Source organism: Microcaecilia unicolor, chromosome 11 (genome assembly GCF_901765095.1).
Source record: "Microcaecilia unicolor chromosome 11, aMicUni1.1, whole genome shotgun sequence".
NCBI classification, from domain to species: Eukaryota; Metazoa; Chordata; class Amphibia; order Gymnophiona; family Siphonopidae; genus Microcaecilia; species Microcaecilia unicolor.
Window position 1 is genome coordinate 157,656,328 of NC_044041.1, and position 25,929 is coordinate 157,682,256.

At 43.5% G+C, this 25,929-nt stretch overlaps 1 protein-coding gene across 3 annotated transcripts in view; it reads right to left on the reverse strand.

Moving 5' to 3' along the window:
• The window catches only part of EML2 (EMAP like 2), a 312,721-nt gene that overhangs the window by 15,622 nt on the left and 271,170 nt on the right, over positions 1-25,929 (reverse strand). For all 3 annotated transcript variants that reach the window (XM_030218113.1, XM_030218111.1, XM_030218112.1), the window contains one exon: positions 18,974-19,069. In XM_030218113.1, coding sequence (XP_030073973.1) covers positions 18,974-19,069 — 96 coding nt within the window. The remainder of the gene's footprint in view (positions 1-18,973; positions 19,070-25,929) is intronic.

A 25,929-nucleotide genomic window follows, 5' to 3' on the forward strand; every position in this document is an offset into this window, starting at 1 on the left:
AATGCCTTTGTAGTGCTCCATGGTGCAATCACACCTTGAATATTGTGTGCAGTTCTGGTCACTGCATCTCAAAAAAAGATATGGTGGAATTAGAAAAGATACAGAGAAGGGTGACGAAAATGATAAAGGGGATGGGATGACTTTCTGATGAGGAAAAGTAAAGCAGCTAGTGCTCTTCAGCTTGGAGAAGAGACAGCTGAGGGGAGATATGATAGAGATCTATAAAATAATGAATGGAATGAACAGGTAGACACGAATCAATTGTTTACTCTTTCCAAAAATACTAGGGCTAGGGGCATGCAATGAAGCTACAAAACAATAAATTTAAAATGAATCAGAGAAAATATTTCTTACTACTTAACATTTCTGTAATTAAACTCTGGAATTCGTTGCCAGAGAATGTAGTAAAACCAATTAGCATAGCAGGGTTTAAAAAAGGTTTGGATAGATTCCTAAAATTAGTCCATAAACCGTTATTAAAATGTACTTGGGGAAAATCCACTGCTTATTTCTAGAATAAAAAGCATAAAATGTATTGTACTGTTTTGGGATCTTGCCAGGTACTTGTGACCTGGGTTGGCCACTTTTGGAAACAGGATGATGGGCTTGATGGACCTTTGGTCTGTCCCAGTATGGCAATATTTATATACTTATGTAATTCAAAATCATTAGCTTCCTGTGCTGTTTTCCCAACCATTAATGTCACAGGTTCAAGGCTGACTTGTGCACGATAGCAATTGGCACTTGGAAAATGCTGGATTTTTTAAAAAATTGCCATCCATGTGCTCTTCCAAGGATATGAACCACAATACTGCTAAGTGTTTTCAGATTTTTTAATTCTTAATATCTCAACTGGCTATAGGTTTAGCTATCTATTCTCTAGACTAATTGCGTAGTTAAAATTGTGCTGTTTATCTATAGTGTGGTGTAGTGCGCCGTCTTGTAAACCTAGACCCCTCTCCCCCCAAAAAGAAACCACACCTCTCTCTGTCTCTACCCAGTTCCGAAAGAAGAGAGGATAGGTATTTCAAACACTGGTCTTTCACATTACTAACTCTTGAGGATGTTTCCTAACTTTGGCTACTGAACTGTAGACAAGCTCTGCAAGGTTTATTTTCCATTGCCAGTCCTAGGTAAGAGAGAGTAACTTTAGTTTTACTTACTGTTGGTTTAATTTGCAGTTAGAGCTTACATTAAAAAACTGCAATATGTATTGGGAATATTTGGTTTTAAAGGAGAAAGGTTAAGAGTCTAGCAGGGCTTGATTTTGTTTCAAATAGTCTCATTGCTTGTCCCTTCAAAAATATATATTTTTGAAGTAGTATTTGACTGAATCACAGACACTTCTAGTTCCACCCACCCCACCCCTAGGTTTGCTACTCATATATAAACAACCCCATAATCATTAACAATATTCCTTAGTTCATACAGGTAATCTTGCAGATTATTAATCCTATCATAGTACACCTGTCCACACCCATTCCAACTATTCAAGATTACTTTTATTCAATGTAATAATTGTGGTGCTCTAGTTCCAATGTAATAATTGTGGTGCTCTAGTTCCAAGGCACATTATTTGACAGAGCTGCCCAGAGACAGAGATGGAGCCAGGTCCAGGAATAAGCCACCCCCCCCCCCCCCCGCGCTGCTCCCCACTCACGCAGCCACCACCCCCACTCCTTCTGAACTCAGGCAGCCACCACCCTCCACTCCTCCCGAACTCAGGCAGCTGCCACCACCACCCCTTTACCTTCTTGCATCAGTTCCTCCTTCAGTCTGTAACTCTCCTGCTCCAATGCACCGGGACCCAGGTGATTGTGTTAACACAACTCACCTGGGTCCTGACACACAGGAGCAGGAAAGCGACAGACCCCAGCGCCGGGCCTCCCTTAGAGGGCAAACCTGGGCAATCTTGCCCCCTCTCTCGGCAGCCATGCTATCTGGCAGCTTAGGTTTTGCTCCATCTGTTTTCAGCTTGAACACATTAGGAGCTCAGCAAACAAAAGCGTAATTGGATGCAATTAAAGCAGGTTCCATCACTACATAGAATTATATCAATTTACCACCACTGCCTCAAAGAATAAAACCCAGAAATAGATAGGTCACAGTAGGCTCAGGCAGATTATGACATTTGACATAGAAGCATCCACCCTCAATTGTTGCCCCTATGCAAATTGTTTCACTGCATTATATCAATGTGATGCTCAGGAAAAAAAAAAAAAAGGAGAACCGAGGTGGAACCAGAACCAATAAAGGTAGCTCAAGGGTGAAAAAAAAAAAAAAAAAAAAGACACCCCCAAAGCCCTGATTAAAGCTCAAACCACAAAATTGTTGATGTTAGGGGATTCCATCGTCAGAGGCATTAACTTTAGAACACAGTTCAAGGAGCCCAACGAAGTAAAATGCCTTCCAGGATCCTCAGCTACTAAGCTTACCAGGCAAATACTACTATAGTCAAAGAAAAGACTAAAGGTTCTAACACTGAAGTTGTTATCCACCTGGGAACAAATGACCTAGCCCAGTGTTTTTCAACTGGTGTGCCACGGCTGTTCTACAGGTGCTGCAGAATCCACATAGATCCCTCCAGATCACAAGCAACAGAATCAGCATAGTTCCCCCTCAGCTGTGGCTGCACCTCACTAGGGGATCGTTTTACTATGGTGCACAGAAAAGTGGCCTGTGCTGGTGTATTGGATGCGCATAGGTCCATTTTTCAGTACACCTGCAAAAAAGGCCTTTTTTGGGGGCCGAAAATGAACATGCGGCAAAATAAAAATAGGTGTGCATCCATTTTGGGCCTGAGACCTTACCACCACCCACTGACCTAGAAGTAAACTCTCACGCATTAACAAGGCAATAATGGTCTATGCGTGTACAATGCCGATTACCGCCCGGCTTCTGGCGCGCTTAATGGACATGCGTAAAAAATGAAATTACTGCCCTGGCCATGTGGTAGCCGGGTGGTAGTTGAAAACTGACGCATGTAGGAGCCTACGCAGCTTAGTAGAAGGGCTCCTATATTTCTCCTCCCAACCCTTGGGTCTCACTCCTCTATGCTGCATTTCTACTTTGCGATTGCCAGCAGCTATTAGAACAGGCCTTGCTCTGGCCAGCCCTGGGGTCCTTCCTTCTGATGCGACTTCCCTTTGCTGCATGGGAGACGCATAGCAGACGGAAAGACTTGGAGGAAAGCGTGTTCTAATAGTGGCGGGAAGAGGAAGGTAGGAAAAGATATTGGACCCGCAGGAGGGAATGAGGGTGGGAGGAGGCGAGCCTGAAAATGTTGCACATATAGGGAAGGAAAGAGTGGAGACAGGCTGAACATGAAGGGAAGAGAGAGAGAAAACAGAGATAGATTTGAGAAAGAGGCAGAGAAACTGAAGAAAGCTGAATGTAAAAGATCAGGACAGGAGGTGAGAAGAAACAGCAAAATGAAAGGAGGCCCTGGAAACAGAGTTAAGATGAACCAAGGATGGGGAACAAAATGATTGGTGAGTCACCAGACTACAAAGATAGGAAAAGTGATTTTATTTTCAGTTAGTGATTGAGTTATGTCAGTGTTGAGAATTTACATCTATCAGCTTTATTTTGCACTGTACAGGAGGATATGCATTTTCTTCTAGTTCTCTGGTGGTGCATGACATGCAGAGTCTGGTATCTCTGCTTTCCAGTTTTGTCTGCATGGATTTTTTGTGGGTCTCTATTTTGTATCAGGTGAGAGTCATGTTCTGCATTTGCAACTGAGGTGAAGGATTTTGTGGTGTCTATGTAGGAATCTGTAACAGTCCATTTTGTGTGGAAAAAGAACAGTAAGTCACTGAAAAGAAAAGTATTTTGTATGCTCCTCCAGCAGCCCTGGGTGAAACATAACCATGTCAGGCATCTGCTTTTAACAACCTGGAGGAAGCGTAATAGATAAATAAATGAACTTTTCTTTTCAGCAGCTTACCCTTCTTTCTTTTGCATATTGGATCTTGTTAGTCGGTTGACTTGTTCTTTGGGATAGTCCATCTTGTTCCAGTTTCCCATAGCAGATACATTACTTCTCTAATATATTCCAATAGAATAATTAAATGCTTAAATAACTACTTCTGAAGGTTACAGGTACAGGTGGTGACGGAGGATATTAATTGCAGGGATGGAATGGATCTTAGAGGGGACAGGTGGGTATGGGTTAAGATTCCAGTGGTGTGCTTTGATTTTTCTTGCATCTTGTAAGTGTGCCACGAGATTAAAAAAAAAAAAAAGTTAAAAATCACTAACCTAGCCAATAATACCCCACTTGTAGCGCAGAGAGCTTTCCAGGAGCTATGGGGAGGGGTTAAAACCATTGGTACAGAGTGCAGCTTTTTCTGAAGTTCTACCTACCTATGGAAAGGGAGAGGAAAGATTACATAGTAACAGAGAAAATGACAGCAGATAAAGACCTGTATGGTCTATCTAGTCTGCCCAACAAGATAAACTCATTTTACAAGGCATATGATACTTTATATGTATACCCGAGTTTGATTTGTCCTTGCCATTCTCAGGGCACAGACCGTAGAAGTCTGCCCAGCACTCTTCTTGTACTAAAAGTTCTGAAGCTAATGTCGAAGCCCCTTAAAATTTATACTCAAGCCCACCCATATCTATTCAGTCACGATCAGGGCGTAGACTGTAGAAGTCTGCCCAACACCGGTTTTGCTTCCCAATTACCGGCGTCACCATCCAATCTCCGGTAAGATTCTGTGGATCCATTCCTTCTAAACAGGATTCCTTTGTGTTTATCCCACGCATATTTGATATGTCCAACTTCCCTGCCCTGTATATCTTATGTTTTAGATTATGCAGTCAACTTCAGGTATAATACAATTAAAGGAGGAGTACTTAGCTGTAGGAGTACAAATGCTGTGGCTTCTATTAAGAGTCCCTTCAGTCCCAACAAAACGTGTGTTTATCCGACTTATAATGTCTTCATTTCAGACAATCCCTCTTACTCCTGACATGGCGTCCATTTTCACCTTACGGGAATCTTTAGGAGAACTGGACTTAGATGTGATCTCTCTTCCTTCACTAGCTCAGAAAGAACGCCTACAGCTAAGTACTCCTCCTTTAATAATTGGATTATACCTGAAGTTGACTGCATAATCTAAAACATAAGATATACAGGGCAGGGAGGTTGGACTTGTGCAATGATGGCAAGGGCTGTGAATTACACAACAGAGAAGGACCCGAGGTCCCAGGGTGGTGTAATGCACTAACCTGAGCACAAGAAAACTTAAAAAAATATATATATATTCAGATTTGATTCTTATGTTTTTGTGATTATTTTGACACGGAAGATTTTCCACATTTATATGAGTTTGAATCATAGAAGAAAACCGAACGGATCGATACCCTACTAAATTAAGAGTCATAAATTAAATTTTAACTGCCAGACCTTCGACCATTCTTCTACGTTCAGAGATCCCTTCTCATTCTTTCTACTCTCTCCATCCACTCTATTGGCTATTTTTGTGTCATCCACAAAAAGGCAAACCTTTCCTTCCAACTCTTCAGCAGTATCTCCCACAAATATATTAAACAGAATAGGCCTCAGTACCAACCCCTAAGGAACTCCACTGTTCACCTTCCTTTCCTCCGAGTAGATTCCATTTTCCACCACCCTCTGCCACCTGTCGGTCAACCAGTTTCCTATTCAGTTCACCACTTTCGGTCCTAAGTTCAACCCTTTCAGCTTATTCAAGAGTCTTCAGTGGGGGACCGTATCAAAGGCTTTGCTGAAATCCAAGATTCGTTTGGCAGGGTTTTTCTTTGGTAAAGTCATGTCCAGCAATTCTCTCTTCCCTCCCATCCATGTCCAGCATGTCTCCTCTCTCCCCTGCCCTCTCCTGCCATCCATGTCCAGCAAATCTCTCTTCCCTGACCTCCCCTCTCATCCATGTCCAGCAATTCTCCTCTGCCTCCTGTTCTCCCCTGCCACCCATGTCCAGTGATTCTCCTCTACCCTGCCCTCCCCCTCCCATCCATGTTCAGCAATTCTCTCTTCCATGCCCTCCCCTCCCATCCATGTCCAGCATGTCTCCTCTGTCCTCCCCTCCTATCCATGTTCAGCAATTCTCTCTTCCCTGCCTTCCCCTCAATTCCATGTCCAGCAATTCTCCTCTCTCCCCTGCCCTCCGTCCCCTCTATGTCCAGCAATTCGTTTAAAACCCAGACCCCCGCCCTCCCTCAGCTCCCCAACTTTCCTTGAAATCTTTGATTTACCTGAAGTCGCAGCGAACCGGCAGTAAAAACAGCTGGCAGGTAGGCAGGCTTGCCTCCTCGTCACTTCCCTTCCCTCTCAGTGCGTCCCGCCTTCCTCTGATGTAATTTCCTTTCCGCAAGGGCAGGACACGCTGAGAGGGAAGGGAAGCGACGAGGATGCAAGCCTGCCTGCCTGCCAGCTGTTTTTACTGCCAGCTTGCCGTGACTTCAGGTAAATTAAAGATTTCAAGGAAAGTCAGGGAGCACGGGTGAACAAATGGAAGGGAGCAGGCAGATGAGCAGGACCTCACAAAGAAGGTGGCAGTACGCTGTACCGGTGCGTACCGGCACAAAAAAAGCACTGGACCTTTCCCTCGTCGGTTCCGTCACCATTTTTCTGAGCAAGGCACTTTGACAGGCATCCACAATCTCCCTACTTCGTTCCGATTCCGCAGACGGGACATTCCAATCGACATCATACAAACTGAAATCTCCCAACAGTAGAACCTCCCCTTTCATACCAATTTTTTTAAATATCTTCTATCAGATCCTTGTCTAACTTCTCTGTTTGTGCCGGAGGTCTGTAGATAACCCCCGTGTGGATACAGGTTCCATCTTCTCTTTCCAGGACGATCCATAAAACTTGTTCCTTTCCCCAGGTTCGCCGTATTACAGCTGGTCTGATATTGTCTCTCACATACAGCACCACTCCTCCACCTCTTTGGCCTCTCTATCCTTCCTAAAAAATTATAGCCTGGTATGGTCACATTCCATTCATGGGAATCGTTCAACCACCTCTCTGTAATAGCAACAATATCCAGGTTTTCTTCAAGCATCAGGGCTTGCAAGTCTTGAACCTTTTTACTTAGACTAAGATTACAAAACACTAAGAACTTCAATAGGTGGCTCAAAGACTGGTGTCACTGAGGTGGTTTTAGGTAGATAGAAGGACAGGGCAATACATGGAAAAAAACAAGAGACTATATTGTTATAAGATGCATCTCACTAGCTGGAAAAAGAATCCTTGGTGAGAAGTTCAGGCAATGTGTTTCTATGCATTTAAACTAGAAGATAGAGGTGGCATATGGAAGCAGGTCAATACAGGTAGTCACCCCCTGCAAAAACTAAGTTGCGACAGTAGTAAGGAAAGCAATGTAAACAAAAATCTTAGTAATTCACTTATTAGCAATATAGTAGAAGGTAAGACTAAACAAACAAACAAAACAAAAAAAAACAACTATAAAGAAGATGAGACTGCCAATGAAATGTAGCCAGAAAGCAATAACCACAAATGATTACAGTCTAAGCAACAAAGTTCATGATCTGCAAGTCCTGATATTAAGAGGCAGATTTAGATATTGTTGCTATCAGAGAGACAAGGTTCAGTGAAACCCATGCAAACATACCGGGCTATAATCTATTTAGGAAGGATAGGAGGTGGTCGAAAAAGGTGGAAGAGTAGCTCTATGTGGAAAATGATGAAGAAAAGGCAAATTTGCTAAATAGATACTTTTGTTCTGTTTTCACAGAAGAAAATCCTGGAGAAGGACCGCGATGGACTGGAAATAGTACAATTCAGAATGAAGTGGTTAGAGCACCGTTCACGGAAGAAAGTGTGTATCAACAACTTGAAAAGCTAAAGGTGGACAAAGCCACGGGACCAGACGGGATCCACCCCAGGATATTGAGGGAGCTCAGAGAGGTTTTGGCGGGTCCTCGTAAAGATTTGTTTAATATAGCCTTGCAGACGGGATTGGAGAATGGCAGAGGTGGTCCCTCTTCACAAAAGTGGTGATAGGGAAGAAGCTGGAAACTACAGGCCGGTAAGCCTCACTTCGGTTATTGGAAAAGTAATGGAAGCAATGCTGAAGGAAAGGATAGTGAATTTCCTGGAAGCCAATAAGTTGCAAGATCTGAGACAACATGGTTTTACCAAAGGGAAATCGTGCTAAACGAATCTTTGATTGGGTGACAGGAGAATTGAATCAGGGACGAGCTATGGACGTAATCTACTTAGATTTCAGCAAAGCTTTTGACACAGTTCCCCACAGGAGGCTCTTAAATAAACTGGATGGGCTGAAGATAGGACCCAAAGTGGTGAACTGGATTAGGAACTGGTTGACTGACAGATGCCAGAGGGTGGTGGTGAATGGAATTCGCTCGGAGGAGAGAAAGGTGAGTAGTGGAGTGCCTCAGGGATCGGTGCTGGGGCCAATTCTGTTCAATATATTTGTGAGTGACATTGCCGAAGGGTTAGAAGGTAAAGTTTGCCTATTTGCGGATGATACTAAGATCTGTAACAGAGTGGACACCCGGGAGGGAGTGGAAAACATGAAAAAGGATCTGAGGAAACTAGAAGAATGGTCTAAGGTTTGGCAATTAAAATTCAATGGGAAGAAATGCAAAGTGATGCATTTAGGGAATAGAAATCCACGGGAGACGTATGTGTTAGGCGGGGAGAGTCTGATAGGTACAGGCGGAGAGAGGGATCTTGGGGTGATGGTATCTGAGGATTTGAAGGCGACGAAACAGTGTGACAAGGCGGTGGCCGTAGCTAGAAGGTTGTTAGGCTGTATAAAGAGAGGTGTGACCAGCAGAAGAAAGGGGGTGTTGATGCCCCTGTATAAGTCGTTGGTGAGGCCCCACCTGGAGTATTGTGTTCAGTTTTGGAGGCCTTATCTTGTTAAGGATGTAAAAAGAATTGAAGCGGTGCAAAGAAAAGCTACGAGAATGGTATGGGATTTGCGTTACAAGACGTATGAGGAGAGACTTGCTGAACTAAACATGTATACTCTGGAGGAAAGGAGAAACAGGGGTGATATGATACAGACGTTCAAATATTTGAAAAGTATTAATCCGCAAACAAACCTTTTCCGGAGATGGGAAGATGGTAGAATGAAAGGACATGAAATGAGGAGTGGCCTAGTGGTTAGGGTGGTGGACTTTGGTCCTGGGGAACTGAGGAACTGAGTTTGATTCCCGGCACAGGCAGGTCCTTGTGACTCTGGGCAAGTCACCTAACCCTCCATTGCCTGCCGCATTGAGCCTCCCATGAGTGGGAAAAAGTGCGGGGTACAAATGTAACAAAAAAAAAAAAATGAGATTGAAGGGGGGCAGACTCAAGAAAAATGTCAGGAAGTATTTTTTCACGGAGAGAGTAGTGGATGCTTGGAATGCCCTCCCGCGTGAGGTGGTGGAAATGAAAACTGTAACAGAATTCAAACATGCGTGGGATAAGCATAAAGGAATCCTGTGCCGAAGGAATGGATCCTCAGGAGCTTAGTCAAGATCGGGAGGCGGGGCTGGTGGTAGGGAGGCGGGGATAGTGCTGGGAAGACTTATACGGTCTGTGCCAGAGCCGGTGGTGGGAAGCGGGACTGGTGGTTGGGAGGCGGGGATAGTGCTGAGCAGACTTGTACGGTCTGTGCCAGAGCCGGTGGTTGGGAGGCGGGGCTGGTGGTTGGGAGGTGGGGATAGTGCTGGGCAGACTTATACAGTCTGTGCCCTGAAGAGCACAGGTACAAATCAAAGTAGGGTATACACAAAAAGTAGCACATAGGAGTTATCTTGTTGGGCAGACTGGATGGACCATGCAGGTCTTTGTCTGCCGTCATCTACTATGTTACTATGTATATGTGAGAAACAATATCAAAGCAACTGAAATACAGGGGGACCTTGGGAAAGGAAGAAGCAATATGGATCACCTTGAAAAAGAAGACCACCTCTATCCACATGGGAGATGTCTACAGACTTCTGACACAGTCAGAGCAGCTTGATAAAGATCTAGTAGTAAATATCCAAAAGGGAAAGTACTGGTACTGGGCCATTTCAACCTGCTGGATGTGGGTTCGAAAGTTCCATCTGTAGAATCGGAAAGAAGTAGAATGTGGATGCCTTTCATGTGCTCTGCTCAGACAAATGGTGACAGAACCCACAAGGGAAGGAGCGATGCTGGATCTGGTGCTCACAAATGGGGAAAGTGTGTAATGTGATCAAACAGTTTGGTTCGATGTAACAGCAAAAGCAGAGGGCAGCCACTCAAAACTCAAAGTCCTGGATTTCAAACATGCTGACTTTAGTAAAACGGAAGAGTACCTGAAGAAAGAGCTGATGAATGGGAGGGCATTTGAGAAGTAGAAAGACAATGGTACAGGCTGAAAGGAGCTATAAAAATAGCTACTGAACTTTGTGAGGAGAGTAAATAAAAACAAGAGAAAAAGAAAAACAACATGGTTCTCCAAACAAGTGGCTGAGAAAATAAAGGTAAAAGAGTTGGTGTTCATGAAATACAGAAAGAGAGAAAAGTTAAATAGGTTGGGGTTCTTCAGCTTGGAAAAGAGACGGATGAGAGGAAGATATAATTAAGGTCTACAAAATCCTGAATGGTGTAGACCGAGTAGAAGTAAATAGATTTTTCACTCGTTCCAAAAGTACAAAGACTAGGGGACACATGAGGAAGTTGCGTGGAAATGCTTTTAAAACAAATAGGAGGAAATATTTTTTTCACTCAATGAATAGTTAAGCTCTGGAACTCATTGCTGGAGGATGTGATTACAGCAGTTAGTGTACCTGGGTTTAGAAAAGGTCTGAACAAATTCCTGGAGGAAAAGTCCATAGTCTGCTATTGAGGCAGACATGGGAAAGCAACAGCTTGCCCCGGGATTGGTAGCATGGAATGTTGCTGCTAATTGGGTTTGTCAGGTACTTGTGACCTGGTTTGGCCACTGTTCAGAAAACAAGATACTGGACTAGAAGGAACATTGGTCTGGCCCAATATGGCTACTCTTATGTTCTTATGAAAAGAATACTGGATGAAACTGAAAGAAGCTAAAAGATATACATCTGGCGAAAGCGCAAGTAGAAGAACAAATGGCTAGAAACATAAGGAGGAGAGATAAGAATTTCGCAGGTATATTACTGAAAGAAGGAAGGCTAAAACTGGAATTGTGAGACTGAAAGATGCTGTGGACCGCTATGTGGAAAGTGATGAAGAAAAAGCAAACGCGCTAAACAAATACTTCTGTTTTATGTTCATGAAAGAAAATCCTGGAGAAGGACCATGATTGGCTGGCAAAGTTACATACTAGACATTGCACTATTCACGGAAGAAAGTGTATAAGAACAACTTGAAAAACTGAAGGTGGACAAAGTCATGGGACCGGATGGGATCCATCCCATGATATTGAGGGAGCTTAGAGATGTTCTGCTGGGTCCTCTTAAAGATTTATTTAAGAAATCCTTGCAGACAGAAGAGGTTCCACGGGGTCGGAGAAGAACAGATGTGATCCCTCTTCACAAAAGTGGCGACAGAAGTGGGAAACTACAGCCTGTTAAGCCTCACTCCACTTACTGGAAAAGTAATGGAAGCATTGCTGAAAGAAAGGATAATGAATTTCCTAGAATCCAATGCGTTACAAAGGTAAAGTGTGCCAAAGAAATTTGATTGAATTCTTTGACTGGGCTACCAGAGAAATAGGATTGAGGACATGCGCTAGCTGTAATCTACTTGGATTTCAGCAAAGTATTTGACACGGTTCCCCATAGGAGGCTCTTGAATAACCTGACAGGCTGAAGTTAGGACCCAAAGTAGTAAACTGGATTAGAAACTGGTTGACAGACAGACACCAGAGGGGGGTGGTTAATGAAATTCACTCAGAGGAAGGAAAGGTGAGTCGTGGTTTGTCTCAAGGATCATAGCTGGGGCCGATTCTGTTCAATATATTTGTTAGCAACATTGCCAAAGGGTTAAAAATGTAAGGTTTGCCTTTTTTGTGGATTACACCAAGATTTGTAATAGACATCCTGGAAGGAGTGGAAAACATGAAAAGGGATCTGCAAAAGTTAAAAAGAATGGTCTAATATTTGGCAGTTTAAAATTTAATGCAAAGAAGTGAAGAGTGATGCATTTGGGAAGTAGAAATCCAAGGGAACAGTATGTCCTAGGAGGTGAGAGGCTGATATGCACAGACAGAGAGAGGGATCTTGGGGCGATATCGATACAGTGATTTGGCTTTATTTATTTGTTACATTTGTACCCCACATTTTCCCACCTATTTGCAGGCTCAATGTGGCTTACATAATACCGTCAAGGCGTTCACCAAGTCGGTTGAGAACAAATACAAGGTGAGGAGTGGCCTAGTGGTTAGGGTGGTGGACTTTGGTCCTGGGGAACTGAGGAACTGAGTTTGATTCCCGGCACAGGCAGCTCCTTGTGACTCTGGGCAAGTCACTTAACCCTCCATTGCCTGCTGCATTGAGCCTGCCATGAGTGGGAAAAAGTGCGGGGTACAAATGTAACAAAAAAAAATATAGTGATCGAATGAGGTAGTTGTGAAGGGTCAGGAGGAATGGAGATTGTATGTTATCCAGTACGATCATTGGTCATGCTGTGTTGCTGGATGAAGGGGTTTATATAGGATTGTTGGGGTAGGCCTTTTTGAAGAGGTTGGTTTTTAGTGATTTCCTGAAGTTCAGGTGGTTGTGGATTGTTTTCACAGCTTTCGGGAGTCCATTCCATAGTTGTGCGCTTATGCAGGAGAAACCGGATGCGCAAGTTGTTTTGTATTTAAGTCCTTTACAATTTGGGTAATGTAGGTTTAGGTATGATCGTGATGATTTGGTTCAGTTTCTTATTGGTAGATCTATAAGGTCTATCATGTATCCTGGGACTACACCATATATAATTTTGTGGACCAAAGTGCAGATTTTGAAGATGATCCGTTCTTTGATTGGGAGCCAATGCAGTTTTTCTCGAAGGGGTCTGGCACTTTCGAAGCACGTTTTGCTGTATATCAGCCTGGCTGCTGTTATTTTGGGCGGTTTGGAGTTTTTTTGCGCGTTGTTCTTTGCATCCCGCATAGATTCCGTTACAATGATCTGCATGACCTAGGACCATTGATTGTATTAGGTTTCGAAAAGTTTCCCTTGGGAAGAAAGATTTTACTCATTTGAGTTTCCACATTGAATAGAACATTTTCTTTATTACAGAGTTTACTTGGCTCTCGAGAGTGAGGTTGTGGTCGAGTGTGGCGCCGAGTATTTTTAAGCTGTCTGAGGTAGGGAGGGTGTGTCTTGGGGTGTTTATGGTTGTGGGCTTGTACTTGTTATGTTGAAAGGAGAGGATGAGGCAATGTGTTTTTTCAGTGTTCAATTTCAGTTGGAATGAGTTTGCCCAGGAGTCCATGATGTTCGGGCCAGCGTTGATTTCATTGGTTATTTCTGTCGTCATGTCTAAAGGGGATATAGATTGTGACATCATCTGCATAGATGAATGGGTTGAGGCTTTTTTTCCTCTGCTTTCCTTTATGACTGATGGTGCTCCTTTTCTCTCTTGATTTTAGATTATAAACCACTTTGTGCATGCCCTCATCTAGCGGTATATCACAGTGCAGGCAAAACCAGTATCAAGTGAGCAAGTGAGGCACTGACTCAGGTTGCACTACATAAAAGGGCGCCAAAATGCCCTGCTGGCTGCCACTGTCACCAGAGCAACCCAGTAAGTGTGGTACACACTGTGGGAAAGTGACCAAAGCTGCCATAAGCACTGCTACCTGTTGGCCTGGCCCTACAGCAGCAAACAAGCTGCAGTACTAAACACCAAGAAACCTTTGAGCCCATCTACTAATGAAGGACCTACCAGTCCCCCCCCCCCCCCCCCCTCTGATACATTCTGTATGCATCAGAGGGGGCGGGATTGGCAGGGTCTTTGCAAGCACAGGGGCTCAGCAGCTCCTCTGTCTATTACTGCAGTTTGATTGCTATCTCTCTTCAGGCCCACAGCATCAGTGCTAGCTGCTGCAGCAGAAAGAAGGGAGGGAGGTAATTAGGTTTAAACTTAAAGGGAAATGCTGGACTGGTGAAGATGGAAGGGACAGAAAAAGGATGATGCAGAACAGGTGGGTGGGAGAGAATGGGTGATGCTGGATGGATTGGGGGGGGGGGGGGGGAAGGAAGGGAAGACAGAAGGCAATGTTGTACCAGAAGAGGGAAGAAGGGAGAAAAAGGGGTTGATGCTGGATAAGTAGGTGGCTAAGAAGAGAGGAGGGGTGCAGTCAGGTGAGTGGATAGGACAGAAGGGGTGCTGCTGGGCAAATGGGAACAGAGGAGCAATACTAGATCGGATGAAAAGGAAGAAAGGTGGGAGATATTAAACAAATGAGTGGCAAGGATGGGAAGAGAAAAAAGGAAGATGCTGGACAGATACTGGAAATGGGGTAGAAAGAGCTGATTTTGGAGCTAATCTAGATGGATCCAGGTAATCAGGGATAGATTGAGTCAGTTCTGATTTTACTCCAATTGAATGTAATGGGAAGTAAAACCAGGAGTGGCTCATCCTTTTCCTAATGACCACAAGCGATCTAGTATTCTTAATGAAACCTCATCAGTCTCTTTTCTCCCTCTACCAACCCCCTTGTTCTCCCCTTCCTCTCATTGCTGATACCAATGTGGTCCCAAGGCAGTCACTGGGGCAGGAGTAAGAGGAGCTCACTCCTGTCCCCATCACCCCCAGGACCCCTGGAGTGAATCAGGGTATATTAGTAGGCAGAGTGGAAGCTAGCTAGAAGGCAGCTGACGAAGGTGGTGGTGGAGGGCTGTATAAACATTATTCCAAGCAACTTATAATTTTTGAAATGACATTGAGACCTTCTCCCATGGGGATTGGTGCCAATAGATTTGCCTGGCTATGAGAATCAGACAAGAATGAAGAATTAAAAAAAAAAAACACCCTTGATGTGCCTTGGCAGTTACTTCAGTGCCTAGGGGTTAGTGAGCTCCAGGCACTAGTGACTGATGCACCTAATACTAAGTTTTTGTTTAAACAATAGTGGGATTTAACCACCCATTTGACGTCCTTTCCTATACTTGTGTTGGAGTTCTACCTTAATCAGTCAATAGTCCTTCCAAAACTGCATGTCCATAAAAAGGTAAAGTGTACTGCACACTTAGGCCCAAGACTTTCAGTACAACCTGGAGCAGACTAAAGCCCACAGAAACTCCATTCAGTCTGTTGTTTCTTTTGACTGAAACAGGATGGGGGTGCTGCCCTCTTCCAAAAAGAGAAGAATATCCAAGCCTCCTTCCTGGGGGCACCAAGGACTGAGTCTTGGATCTTTTAGAGCAGATTCAACCACCATAAAATGGTGGGGAAGCAGATGCTCCTTGAATCCTGGAGATGTCTGGACTCTATACATAGATTCAACTTTCTTAATAGGAGATACAGAAATGGGAGTCTCCCACATTCTCATCTCCATCTCTTTTAGGCTTCTGTGAACATGCACTGTCACAGCATTGAGTCCAACAAAATAAAAATTCAGGAGGGGAAAACAGATAGCAATGTGGAATCCCTATGGATAAAAAATTCCAAATGTGAAAGGAAAGAATACTAGTAGTGCTGTAATTGTCCACCAGGTCTGAAGAAATAGACATAAGAACATAAGACCAATGGTCCATCTAGCCCAGTATCCTGTTTTCCAAACGGTGGCCAAGCCAGGTCACAAGTACCTGGCAGAAACTCAAATCATGGCAACACTCCATACTACCAATCCCCGGGGCAAGCTATAACTTCCCATGTCTGCCTCAATAGCAGACTATGGACTTTTCCTCCAGGAATCTGTCCAAACCTTTTTTTAAACCCAGATACGCTAACCGCTGTTACCACATCCTCCAGCAAAGAGTTCCAGAGCTTAACTATTCGTTGGGTGAAAAAATATTTCCTCCAATTTATTTTAAAAGTATTTCCATGTAACTTCCACGAGTGTCCCCTAGTCTTTGTAATTTTGGAATGAGTAAAAATTCAATTTACTTCTACTCATTCTACACCACTCAGGATTTTGTAGACCTCAATCATATCTCCCCTCATCTGTCTCTTTTCCAAGACGAAGAGCCCTAAACTCTGCCCACAAGTCCACCCAAGATCCACCCCCAACTCCAGCACCTTCCCTTCCATCCCATAGTCCCCCCCTCACGCTGTCCAGCATTCCTTCCCTGCCTCTGAACCTCCCCACCATTGTGGCTAACATTTCTCTCCTCATCTTCCTGTTATTGCCCTCCCTCCCATTTCCCCGTGGCTCCCAGCATTTCTCTTCTCTCTTCCCCTCCCCCACTTTTCTCCTTCTCTACTATTCCTCAGACTGAGAACCAGGGAAGCCAAGGTTCAAATTCCACTGCTGCTCCTTGAGATCTTGGGCAAGTCACTTAACCCTCCATTGCCTCAGGTATAAAATTTGATTTGTAAGCCCTCCAAGGACAGAAAAATAGCTACTGTACTTGAATGTTGCCTTGAGCTATTAATGAAAAAGGCATGATCTAAATCCAAATCCAAAATCCAGTACCAGGCATATTGTGAATACAAAACACTACAAATGTCATTCAGGCCCTACAGAGCAATTCTACTGTATCATAAGAAGTTGCTCTCACAAATCACACAAGGACCTGCCTAGGAAAGGACAGCACCACAAACACTGCAGTGGGCACTACAGAACATCAGTAAATTAGAAAACAAAATAAGTAAATTAGTACAGATCGATCTTGCACAGTCAGTGCTAACAGAAAACCATGTATCTTTCACATAAATAGAACACAAATAGATCCTCACCCAGTATAGAATAGGTAACCACAAATTAAAAACAGAAATATGTAGACAGAAATTAAACCGAATCCCCAATAAGCCACAATGCAACACCAGAGAAAGAGAAAAAGTGATGCATGTCCCCCTGTATTGGGCAAAATATAAAGATAGCAAACATAAATTTCAAAAATCAACATATTCCAATCATCTCATTAAAAATTAACAGATATAAATAAAACCAAAAATGGAAAATATGATCATACCATTTTACTGGACTAAATACATTTTGTCAATTAGCTTTCAGAGGGAAAGACATCCTTGCTCAGGTCATGACAGTGTACTGATGTTATGCTAACCGAAAGAGTATAAAATTAGTGTAATACTACTACTACTACTTAACATTTCTATAGCGCTGCTAGGGTTACGCAGCGCTGTACAATTTAACATAAAAGGACAGGCCCTGCTCAAAGAGCTTACAATCTAAATAAAAATATATCACATTATTAAGCTGCGGTAAGCACTAGTGCATGCTTACCATGGGATAAGGGAATATGGTAAGTTCCAAATCTGCAAGCTAGTTATGTGGAAAAAAGTTTTTGTTGTTGGAGGCATGTCTGAGAGCAGAGAGTAGGCATTCCTGCACTAATCAGTTAGCATGTCCTCATTATCATGTGCTAACTGGTACTGGATTTCCATGGGAACCCTTATCACCCACACAATAGGTGTTGGTAAATGCTCCCATGGTAATTCTTTTTAATGGCCATGCACTAATGGCAACACTAGCACATGGCCATTAATGAAAAAAAAAAAATCAACCATTTTCTGGCTACAGTAAAAAAAAAAAAAGGCCTTAGCACAAAGGAAAAACCCATGTAAGGACACGCTAGGGACAATTTTTATCGCAGCTTAGTAAAAGGACTCCAATATTTATTAATATTTTATTAACACAACTACCACACTACTTTATCCTTTGTTGACTGGCCATTTATTTTTTCTAACTATGTTGGTCCCACTCTCTGGTTTCTGCTTTCCTAATCTTCTTCTTAACTCTCTTACCAGGATTTCCTCCTTTCAGCTTTCTTCAATTTATTTTTCTTCCTCTGTCCGAATTTAATTTGTTCTGGCTATACATTGTTCAATTTCCCTCTTTCTACTGTGCCTACCTACAGCTTATCTCTTTCCCTCACTCTGGCTCTCCTATTTCACTTCCTCTTAATCCCCAGCATCTTGGTAACTCTATCCTCCTTCTCCCTCCATCCAGCACCTGCCCCCTTCTCCTACCTTCCATTCAGTGTCTACCCTCTTTGTCTGCTGCCTTCCATCCAGCAGGTGCCCTTTCTCCCCATTGCAGATAAATTTGAACAAAATTGGAGACATGATGGTGGGAAGGTTTAGACCACTTGTCATGGAATGACCCATTCATAAATTTGGATACTTTAACGTCCAAAATGAACAGCTGTCTTTCAAAATAATCTCGTATTTTTAAAAAGGAAACCACAAAGCTTTTCCTGTTCAATATGGACATTTTTTTTTTATATTATAAGCAGGACATCCCAATTCTGAATTGGATGCTCTTTCAACAATGCCTCTTGTCATACTATAGAGTACTGTTATTTGAATACTTTTTACTGTTGTAATTGTCTATTGCCTATGTTTGACATATTCTTGTTGTACACTGCCTTGGGTGAATTGCTTCAATAAGGCAGTAAATAAATGAAGATTTTAGATTTAATGACCGTCCTTGCAAAATCAGAGTAAAGCAAGTTGCATTCAGGTACAGTTGGTAGGTCCCTAAGCCAGAGAGCTTACAGCCTAAGGGCTAGATTTACTAAAGTACCTAACATTGTTAACTCGCAATACTAATAACTAGAACCCGTTGCATAACATTACCCATGGCAAATAATGCACGTTAATGTGCATTAGCACATTCTAATATGGTATTGCCTCAAGCCAGATTTATTAAAAGGGAATGGAGGGTGATGTGATTTGCCAAAGTGGGATCTGAACTCTAACCACCAGGCTATTCTTGTTGTATGTATTGTTTTAATACTGGTATAACTTTACTGGGTCTGTAATTCTCTGAATGCTTGCATTGTTCTCTCTCATAACATTTCTGTAGTAATTTTTGATTGGGTATTCTGTACATTACAATGAATGAAAAGTTTTAAAAATCCAACTCACCAAATACACTGAACCCCAGAACACAGGTGGCTGTGGCCCATTCAACATTTCTGACTGACTCAGCGCTGGTAATCTGTTTACAGTTTGTAGGATCCCCTGTGAGAGAGGAAAGGACAGATCAGATGATTAAGGGCAATGATCCCAAAGAACAAATCCTACATTACTACTACTACTACATTCCGGCCACACGAGGAAAACAGCTAATATGCGAAGGTATATCTGCTTCCATGCTCATTCAGTTTTGGTCTCATCTATTTCTGCATTCTAATCCACCAGCAGACCTCTTCAGACTTGCTGCTGGGCTGGGGGCTTCATCAGCTGAGAGACTCATGCTTTGCTCCAAAACCGTAGAGGAAAGTAAAGTAAACTGAAACAAATGGCATCTCAAACTGGATCTGCTGGCACTAGGCTGGTGCTGAGTATTGGAAAAGGAGCTGCTGGGAACAAAGAAGTTGTTTAGAGTTATCTTTAGGGCTTCCGAGTCAAAGAAGCCGATTATGATGGCAGAAAGAGACCATCTAACGCCTGTTCTCTGTCTTGTCTGTATGTTCCAGCTCCACTTACACCCTATGCTGTCTATTATGTTGTGGTGTACTGTGTTAATGTTGTAAGTAGCATACTGTGCCATAATGTGTATTAATTGAATATGTTTACTGCTATAATTGTCTATTGCCTACATTTGTTTTTTTTTCCTTACGTACACTGAATTTCTTCAAAAGGGTGGTAAATAAATACATATACATACACACACACACATACACATTTTTAAAATAATTTATTTTTAGGGCCGCATTATTAATCGGGATCAAACGTGCAATTAAAAATTTTGATCGTGTGCTTAAAGGCAGGAAATTGCCAGCAGTCCATGGAGTGGGGGGCACACATTTCCTTTCCCTCCCCACCCTCCCACATTAGATATCATACCTTTTGCTGGTGGGGTTGCCGAAGCCCCACCAGTCGAAGAAATCCACTGTCAAAGTGGTCCCCTTGTGCAGCCACCGATGCCAGCACTCCCCGAGCATGCTCAGGAAGTGCAAGGGTTGGTTGCCCCACTGACTTCCTTGCTCCTGAAGTAGTACGAATAGGAAGGGGATGACTCAGGTAGTGGATTTCTTTGGCTGATGGGGCTTAAGATAACCCACCAGCCATAAATCAAGTACTGCAGCTATGGAGGGGGCCTGAGCCCACTCTCTCCTTCCCTCACGTGTCCCTCCCCGTGCCTTCACCCATTTTCTCATGTGCCCCCTGTGCCTTCACCCATCCTTTTTCCTCTCTAATGTACCATGCCTCTCCTCCCCTCCCCCAGTTCTACCCATGCCCTCCCCCACCCGCTCGGTCAGGTATCTCTCTCTCCCCTCCCTGTTTACTTTTTTTTTCCCCAGCAAATCTTCGCCCTGCAGTGATATTGAAACACTGCCTCGGGCGTTTCCTTCTGACCTGTCTTGCCCCCTTCTGAAAACAGGAAGCTGCATAAGAAGGAGGCAGGATGGGTCAGAGGGAAAAGCCTGGTGCAGGTTGAGGTAGTGTTTCATTACCACTGCAGGGTGAAGATTTACTTTAAAAAAAGAAAAAAAAAAGGTAGATGTGGAGGGGGAGGGGAGAGAGAGCCACCGGACTGACCATGTGTGCGGATGGGCAGCCACTTGGAGGCCGTTTCATGTACTCATCACCTTTCCAGTAAAGAAAATGCCTTAGACTACACCCTAATCTAGGGGTGGGCAATCATGGTCTAAGGACCACAATCCAGTTGGGTTTTCAAGATTCCACAATGAATATGCATGAGATTGATCTGTAAGTACTGCTTCCATTGTATGTGTCATGGAACGCCTAGCACCTGCCTGGGGCTACCCCTGCGACCACTTAGGAGGGTCTATCCCTAGCACCTGCCATTTGTGCACTGCACTAGCACCCTCCTCCCACCAACAGGGTCCCAACTGCCTCTGGGCAAGTCTCCATTATCTGCAATGATTTCTAGGTTATTGGGACCACACTTCCAGTGGTCTCACAGTCCCAACACACAAACTACCAGGATTCTTAGTTAGTCCAGACAAGCAAAAGTCAATATACTTATTGTCATTAAACAATATTGAACAGTGAACTACAAAAACAGATGGAAAACAACAGGCAAATAACAGGTAACTGAATAAGGATCAATTATAAAACTATCTAAACATTTTTTCACTACCTGGATAGCACCTGCGAAGTACAGGAAATATAACTGCTCACAGGGTCTCCATAAAGAGCTCTTTCTCTACTTCCAAACTGAGACTGGGGAAAAAGCCAGCACATTCTGGTTGAATTTGAGCTCCTGGGCCAATCAGAGCCCAGAACATTTTAAAAGTACATAAGTATTGCCACAATGGGACAGACCAAAGGTCCATCAAGCCCAGCATCCTGTTTCCAACAGTGGCCAATCCAGGTCACAAATACCTGGCAAGATCCCAGAAAAGCTCAATATATTTTATGCTGCTTATCCCAGAAATAGAAATGCATTTTCCCCAATTAATAATAGTCTACGGACTTTTCCTTTAGGAAGCTGTCCAGACCTTTTTTTAAACCCCGCTAAGCTAACTGTCTTTAACATATTGTCTGGGAAAAAATTCCAGAGTAGCTGGCCACATAATTGCAGGTTACTCGGTGTTAAACTAAAGAAGGAACAGTCCTTTCTCTGTTACAGCTTTAAACATAAAACACACACCGCCTGCTGTCCAAACTAGAGAAATATACTTCATGAAATATTCTTATAACATAGTAACATAGTAGATGACGGCAGAAAAAGACCTGCACGGTCCATCCAGTCTGCCCAACAAGATAACTCATATTTGCTGCTTTTTGTGTATACCCTACTTTGATTTGTACCTGTGCTCTTCAGGGCACAGACCGTATAAGTCTGTCCAGCACTATCCCCGCCTCCCAACCACCAGCCCCTCCTCCCAACCACCGGCTCTGGCACAGACCGTATAAGTCTGCCCAGCACTATCCTCACCTCCCAACCATCAGCCCTGCCTCCCAACCACCGGCTCTGGCACAGACCGTATAAGTCTGCCCAGCACTATCCTCACCTCCCAACCATCAGCCCTGCCTCCCAACCACCGGCTCTGGCACAGACCGTACAAGTCTGTCCAGCACTATCCCCACCTCCCAATCACCAGTTCCGCTTCCCACCACCGGCTCTGGCACAGACCGTATAAGTCTGCCCAGCACTATCCCCGCCGCCCTACCACCAGCCCCGCCTCCCGATCTTGACTAAGCTCCTGAGGATCCATTCCTTCGGCACAGGATTCCTTTATGCTTATCCCACGCATGTTTGAATTCCGTTACCGTTTTCATTTCCACCACCTCCCGCGGGAGGGCATTCCAAGCATCCACTACTCTCTCCGTGAAAAAATACTTCCTGACATTTTTCTTCAGTCTGCCCCCCTTCAATCTCATTTCATGTCCTCTCGTTCTACCATCTTCCCATCTCCAGAAAAGGTTCGTTTGCGGATTAATACCTTTCAAATATTTGAACGTTTGTATCATATCACCCCTGTTTCTCCTTTCCTCCAGAGTATACATGTTTAGTTCAGCAAGTCTCTCCTCATACGTCTTGTAACGCAAATCCCATACCATTCTCGTAGCTTTTCTTTGCACTGATTCAATTCTTTTTACATCCTTAACAAGATACGGCCTCCAAAACTGAACACAATACTCCAGGTGGGGCCTCACCAACGATTTATACAGGGGCATCAACACCCCCTTTCTTCTGCTGGTCACACCTCTCTCTATACAGCCTAACAACCTTCTAGCTACGGCCACCGCCTTGTCACACTGTTTCATCGCCTTCAAATCCTCAGATACTATCACCCCAAGATCCCTCTCTCCGCTCGTACCTAACAGACTCTCCCCGCCTAACACATACGTCTCCCGTGGATTTCTATTCCCTAAGTGCATCACTTTGCATTTCTTCGCATTGAATTTTAATTTCCAAACCTTAGACCATTCTTCTAGCTTCCTCAGATCCTTTTTCATGTTTTCCACTCCCTCCCGGGTGTCCACTCTGTTACAGATCTTAGTATCATCCGTAAATAGGCAAACTTCTAACCCTTCGGCAATGTCACTCACAAATATATTGAACAGAATCGGCCCCAGCACCGATCCCTGAGGCACTCCACTACTCACCTTTCCCTCATCCAAGCGAATTCCATTCACCACCACCCTCTGGAATTTTCATATGCTGGAAAATTCACCATTTCGCACAGTGTGCAAATAGATCTCATGCATATTCATTACGGAAATCTTAAAACCCAACTGGGTTGTGGCCCTTGAGGGCCATGGTTGCCAAACCCTGCCCTAATCTATCCTCTCACACTCTTATCCTATGACCCCTCATACAGATCTACCTCTTGTGCATTCTACACTGGAGGTATTTACATTTCCCTGTCATATCTCCCCTTTTCCACCTTCTCTCCAGGGTACACATGTTTAGAACCTTCACAACAAAGACTACTGACCAATTTAGTGGTCACTCTCTGGACAGACTTCATTTGGTTTATGTCTTTTTGAATCTGCTGTCTCCAGAATTCCAGTGTGCTCCAAATAAGGTCTTACTAGAGATTTATACAGAGGCACTATCACCTCCCTTTTCCAGCTAGTCATTCTTCTCCATATGCATACAAGTATTCTTCTGGCCTTTGCTGTTGCCTTACCTATTTCGCCACCTTCAGATTTAAATTAACTAACATTGATATTCCACCCCCTCCAGGGAGATCATTAAAAGCACATCCTACATAATACTGCACCAGCATTTCTCACCAATAATGCAAGTAACAGAAATTTACAGATAACCTAATATCTACGGTCTAAAAATTACAGCTCCCAATCATCCCCTGACCCTACCATATTCTTCAATAGTTACAAAGTTTCTTACCTCTCTGGCAACCTTTTATGTACAACCAATTAAAACTATCCATGCAGAATAAAGAACCCGTCTAGATACATTCTTTTTGCAACCACCTCAATAGAGCTATTGTAGCAGAATTCTATAGTCCTCTCCTGTGTTGAGTTCCTCTAAATAAAGGGGCCAAACATTCCAAACAGCTGGAGGTACAGAAAATGCACACACCGTCATTCTCACAGATTAGCAGATACAAACACCCCCAGAGCCTACTCTTTATTTTGTACACAGGTTACCCCTTATACTATACTGCTCCCTTGGATTTTTTGCAGCCCAAATGCAAACGCCTGTATTTTTTGTACCATTAGATCTTGGCTGCCATGCTCTAGACCGTTCATACAAATACCTATGATTTGTCATACCTTAGAGTTGAAGATAAAAATTAAGTTCTCTGCATGTTTTTCCTTGCAGAAGATGGGTTAAGGGGGTGTTAGGAAGTCAACAATACTATCCTGTAAAATTATTGTCATTTTCTTTCATTTGTTCAGGTCAGCTTCTGTAATGTGGTGTATTAAATAAGTTGTTTTCCTTCCATTATGGTAATGAAGATATATTTCAATTGTAATGTATTTGACATAGTAATGAAGTAGATGACTGCAGATAAAGACCCATACGGTCCATCCAGTCTGCCCAACAAGATAAACTCATAGTATGCTACTTTATATGTATATCTGACCTTGATTTGTCCTTGCTATTTTCAGGGCACAAACAGTAAAAGTCTGCCCAGCACTAGCTTTGCTTCCCAATTACCGGTGCTGCCAGCCAATCTCTGCTAAGCTTCTGTGGATTCATTCCTTCTGAACAGGATTTCTTTGTGTTTATCCCATGCATTTTTGAATTTCATTACTGTTTTCATCTGTAGCACCTCCCGCAGGAGGGCATTCCAAGTATCCACCACCATCTCCAAGAAAAAAAATACTTCCCATCACCCCCCCCCCCCAAGTCTGCCCCCCTTCAACCTAGATTCATGCTCTCTAGTTCTACTGCTTTCCCGTCTCCAGAAAAGGTTTGTTTGCGGATTAATACCTTTCAAATATTTGAACGTCTGTCACCCCTTTTTCTCCTTTCCTTCAGGGTATACATGTTCAGGTCAGTAAGTCTCTCCTCATACATCTTGCAACACAAATCCCATACCATTTTTGTAGCTTTTCTTTGCACCACTTTAAGGGCCAGATGCACTAAACAATCATTAGAGCCCTTCCCTTACCGATTCCCTTAGCAAATCGGTAAGGAACGGGGATGCATTAAGGAAAGGGAATGCAAATGAGCTGCTCGTTGTAGCTCACTTGCATTCTCTATTCCATCGTTAAACAGTTGGCCAATTGGCCGGTCGAGCATGCGCAGAGCAGCCAAGTGTTATGCTGGCTGCTCTGCACATGCCAAATACGCCTCCCTGTGCCGCATGAAGACGCCGCGCTGCTCACCCCCTCCGATGTGGCGTCTTGGGGGGGGGAATGACAGCCAAAATAGACGTCTTTTTTAAAGCAAAGCGCTATTTTTTTTTGTTACTTTTGTAGGGTTTTTCAATCCCGTGCAGCCCCAACGAGAGGTACAGACCTCTCGTTAGATTTTCCAGCGTTAAGGCAAATGGAAAAGGTTTGTGCATCTCATTACAATAGGGTTTCTACACAATTTGCTCTCTGCATTCCGTTTTCGTTAGCTGCTACCGTCATCGGAAAAAAGTCTTTAGTGCATGCCAGAGTTTACTACTTGCTCGTTAATGGCTTGTTAAGTTTAGTGCATCTGGCCCTAAGTCTTTTTACATCCTTAGCCTCCAAAACTGAACACAATGCTCCAGGCGGAGCCTCATCAACGACTTTTACAGAGGCATCAACACCTTCCTTGTTCTGCAGGTTACACCTCTCTCTATACAGCCCAGCATCCTTCTGGCTACGGCCACCACCTTGTCACACAGTTTTGTGGCCTTCAGATCTTCAGATACTATCACCCCACGATCCCTCTCCCTGCCTGTGCATATCAGACTCTCACCGCCTAACACATATGTCTTGTGGATTTCTAC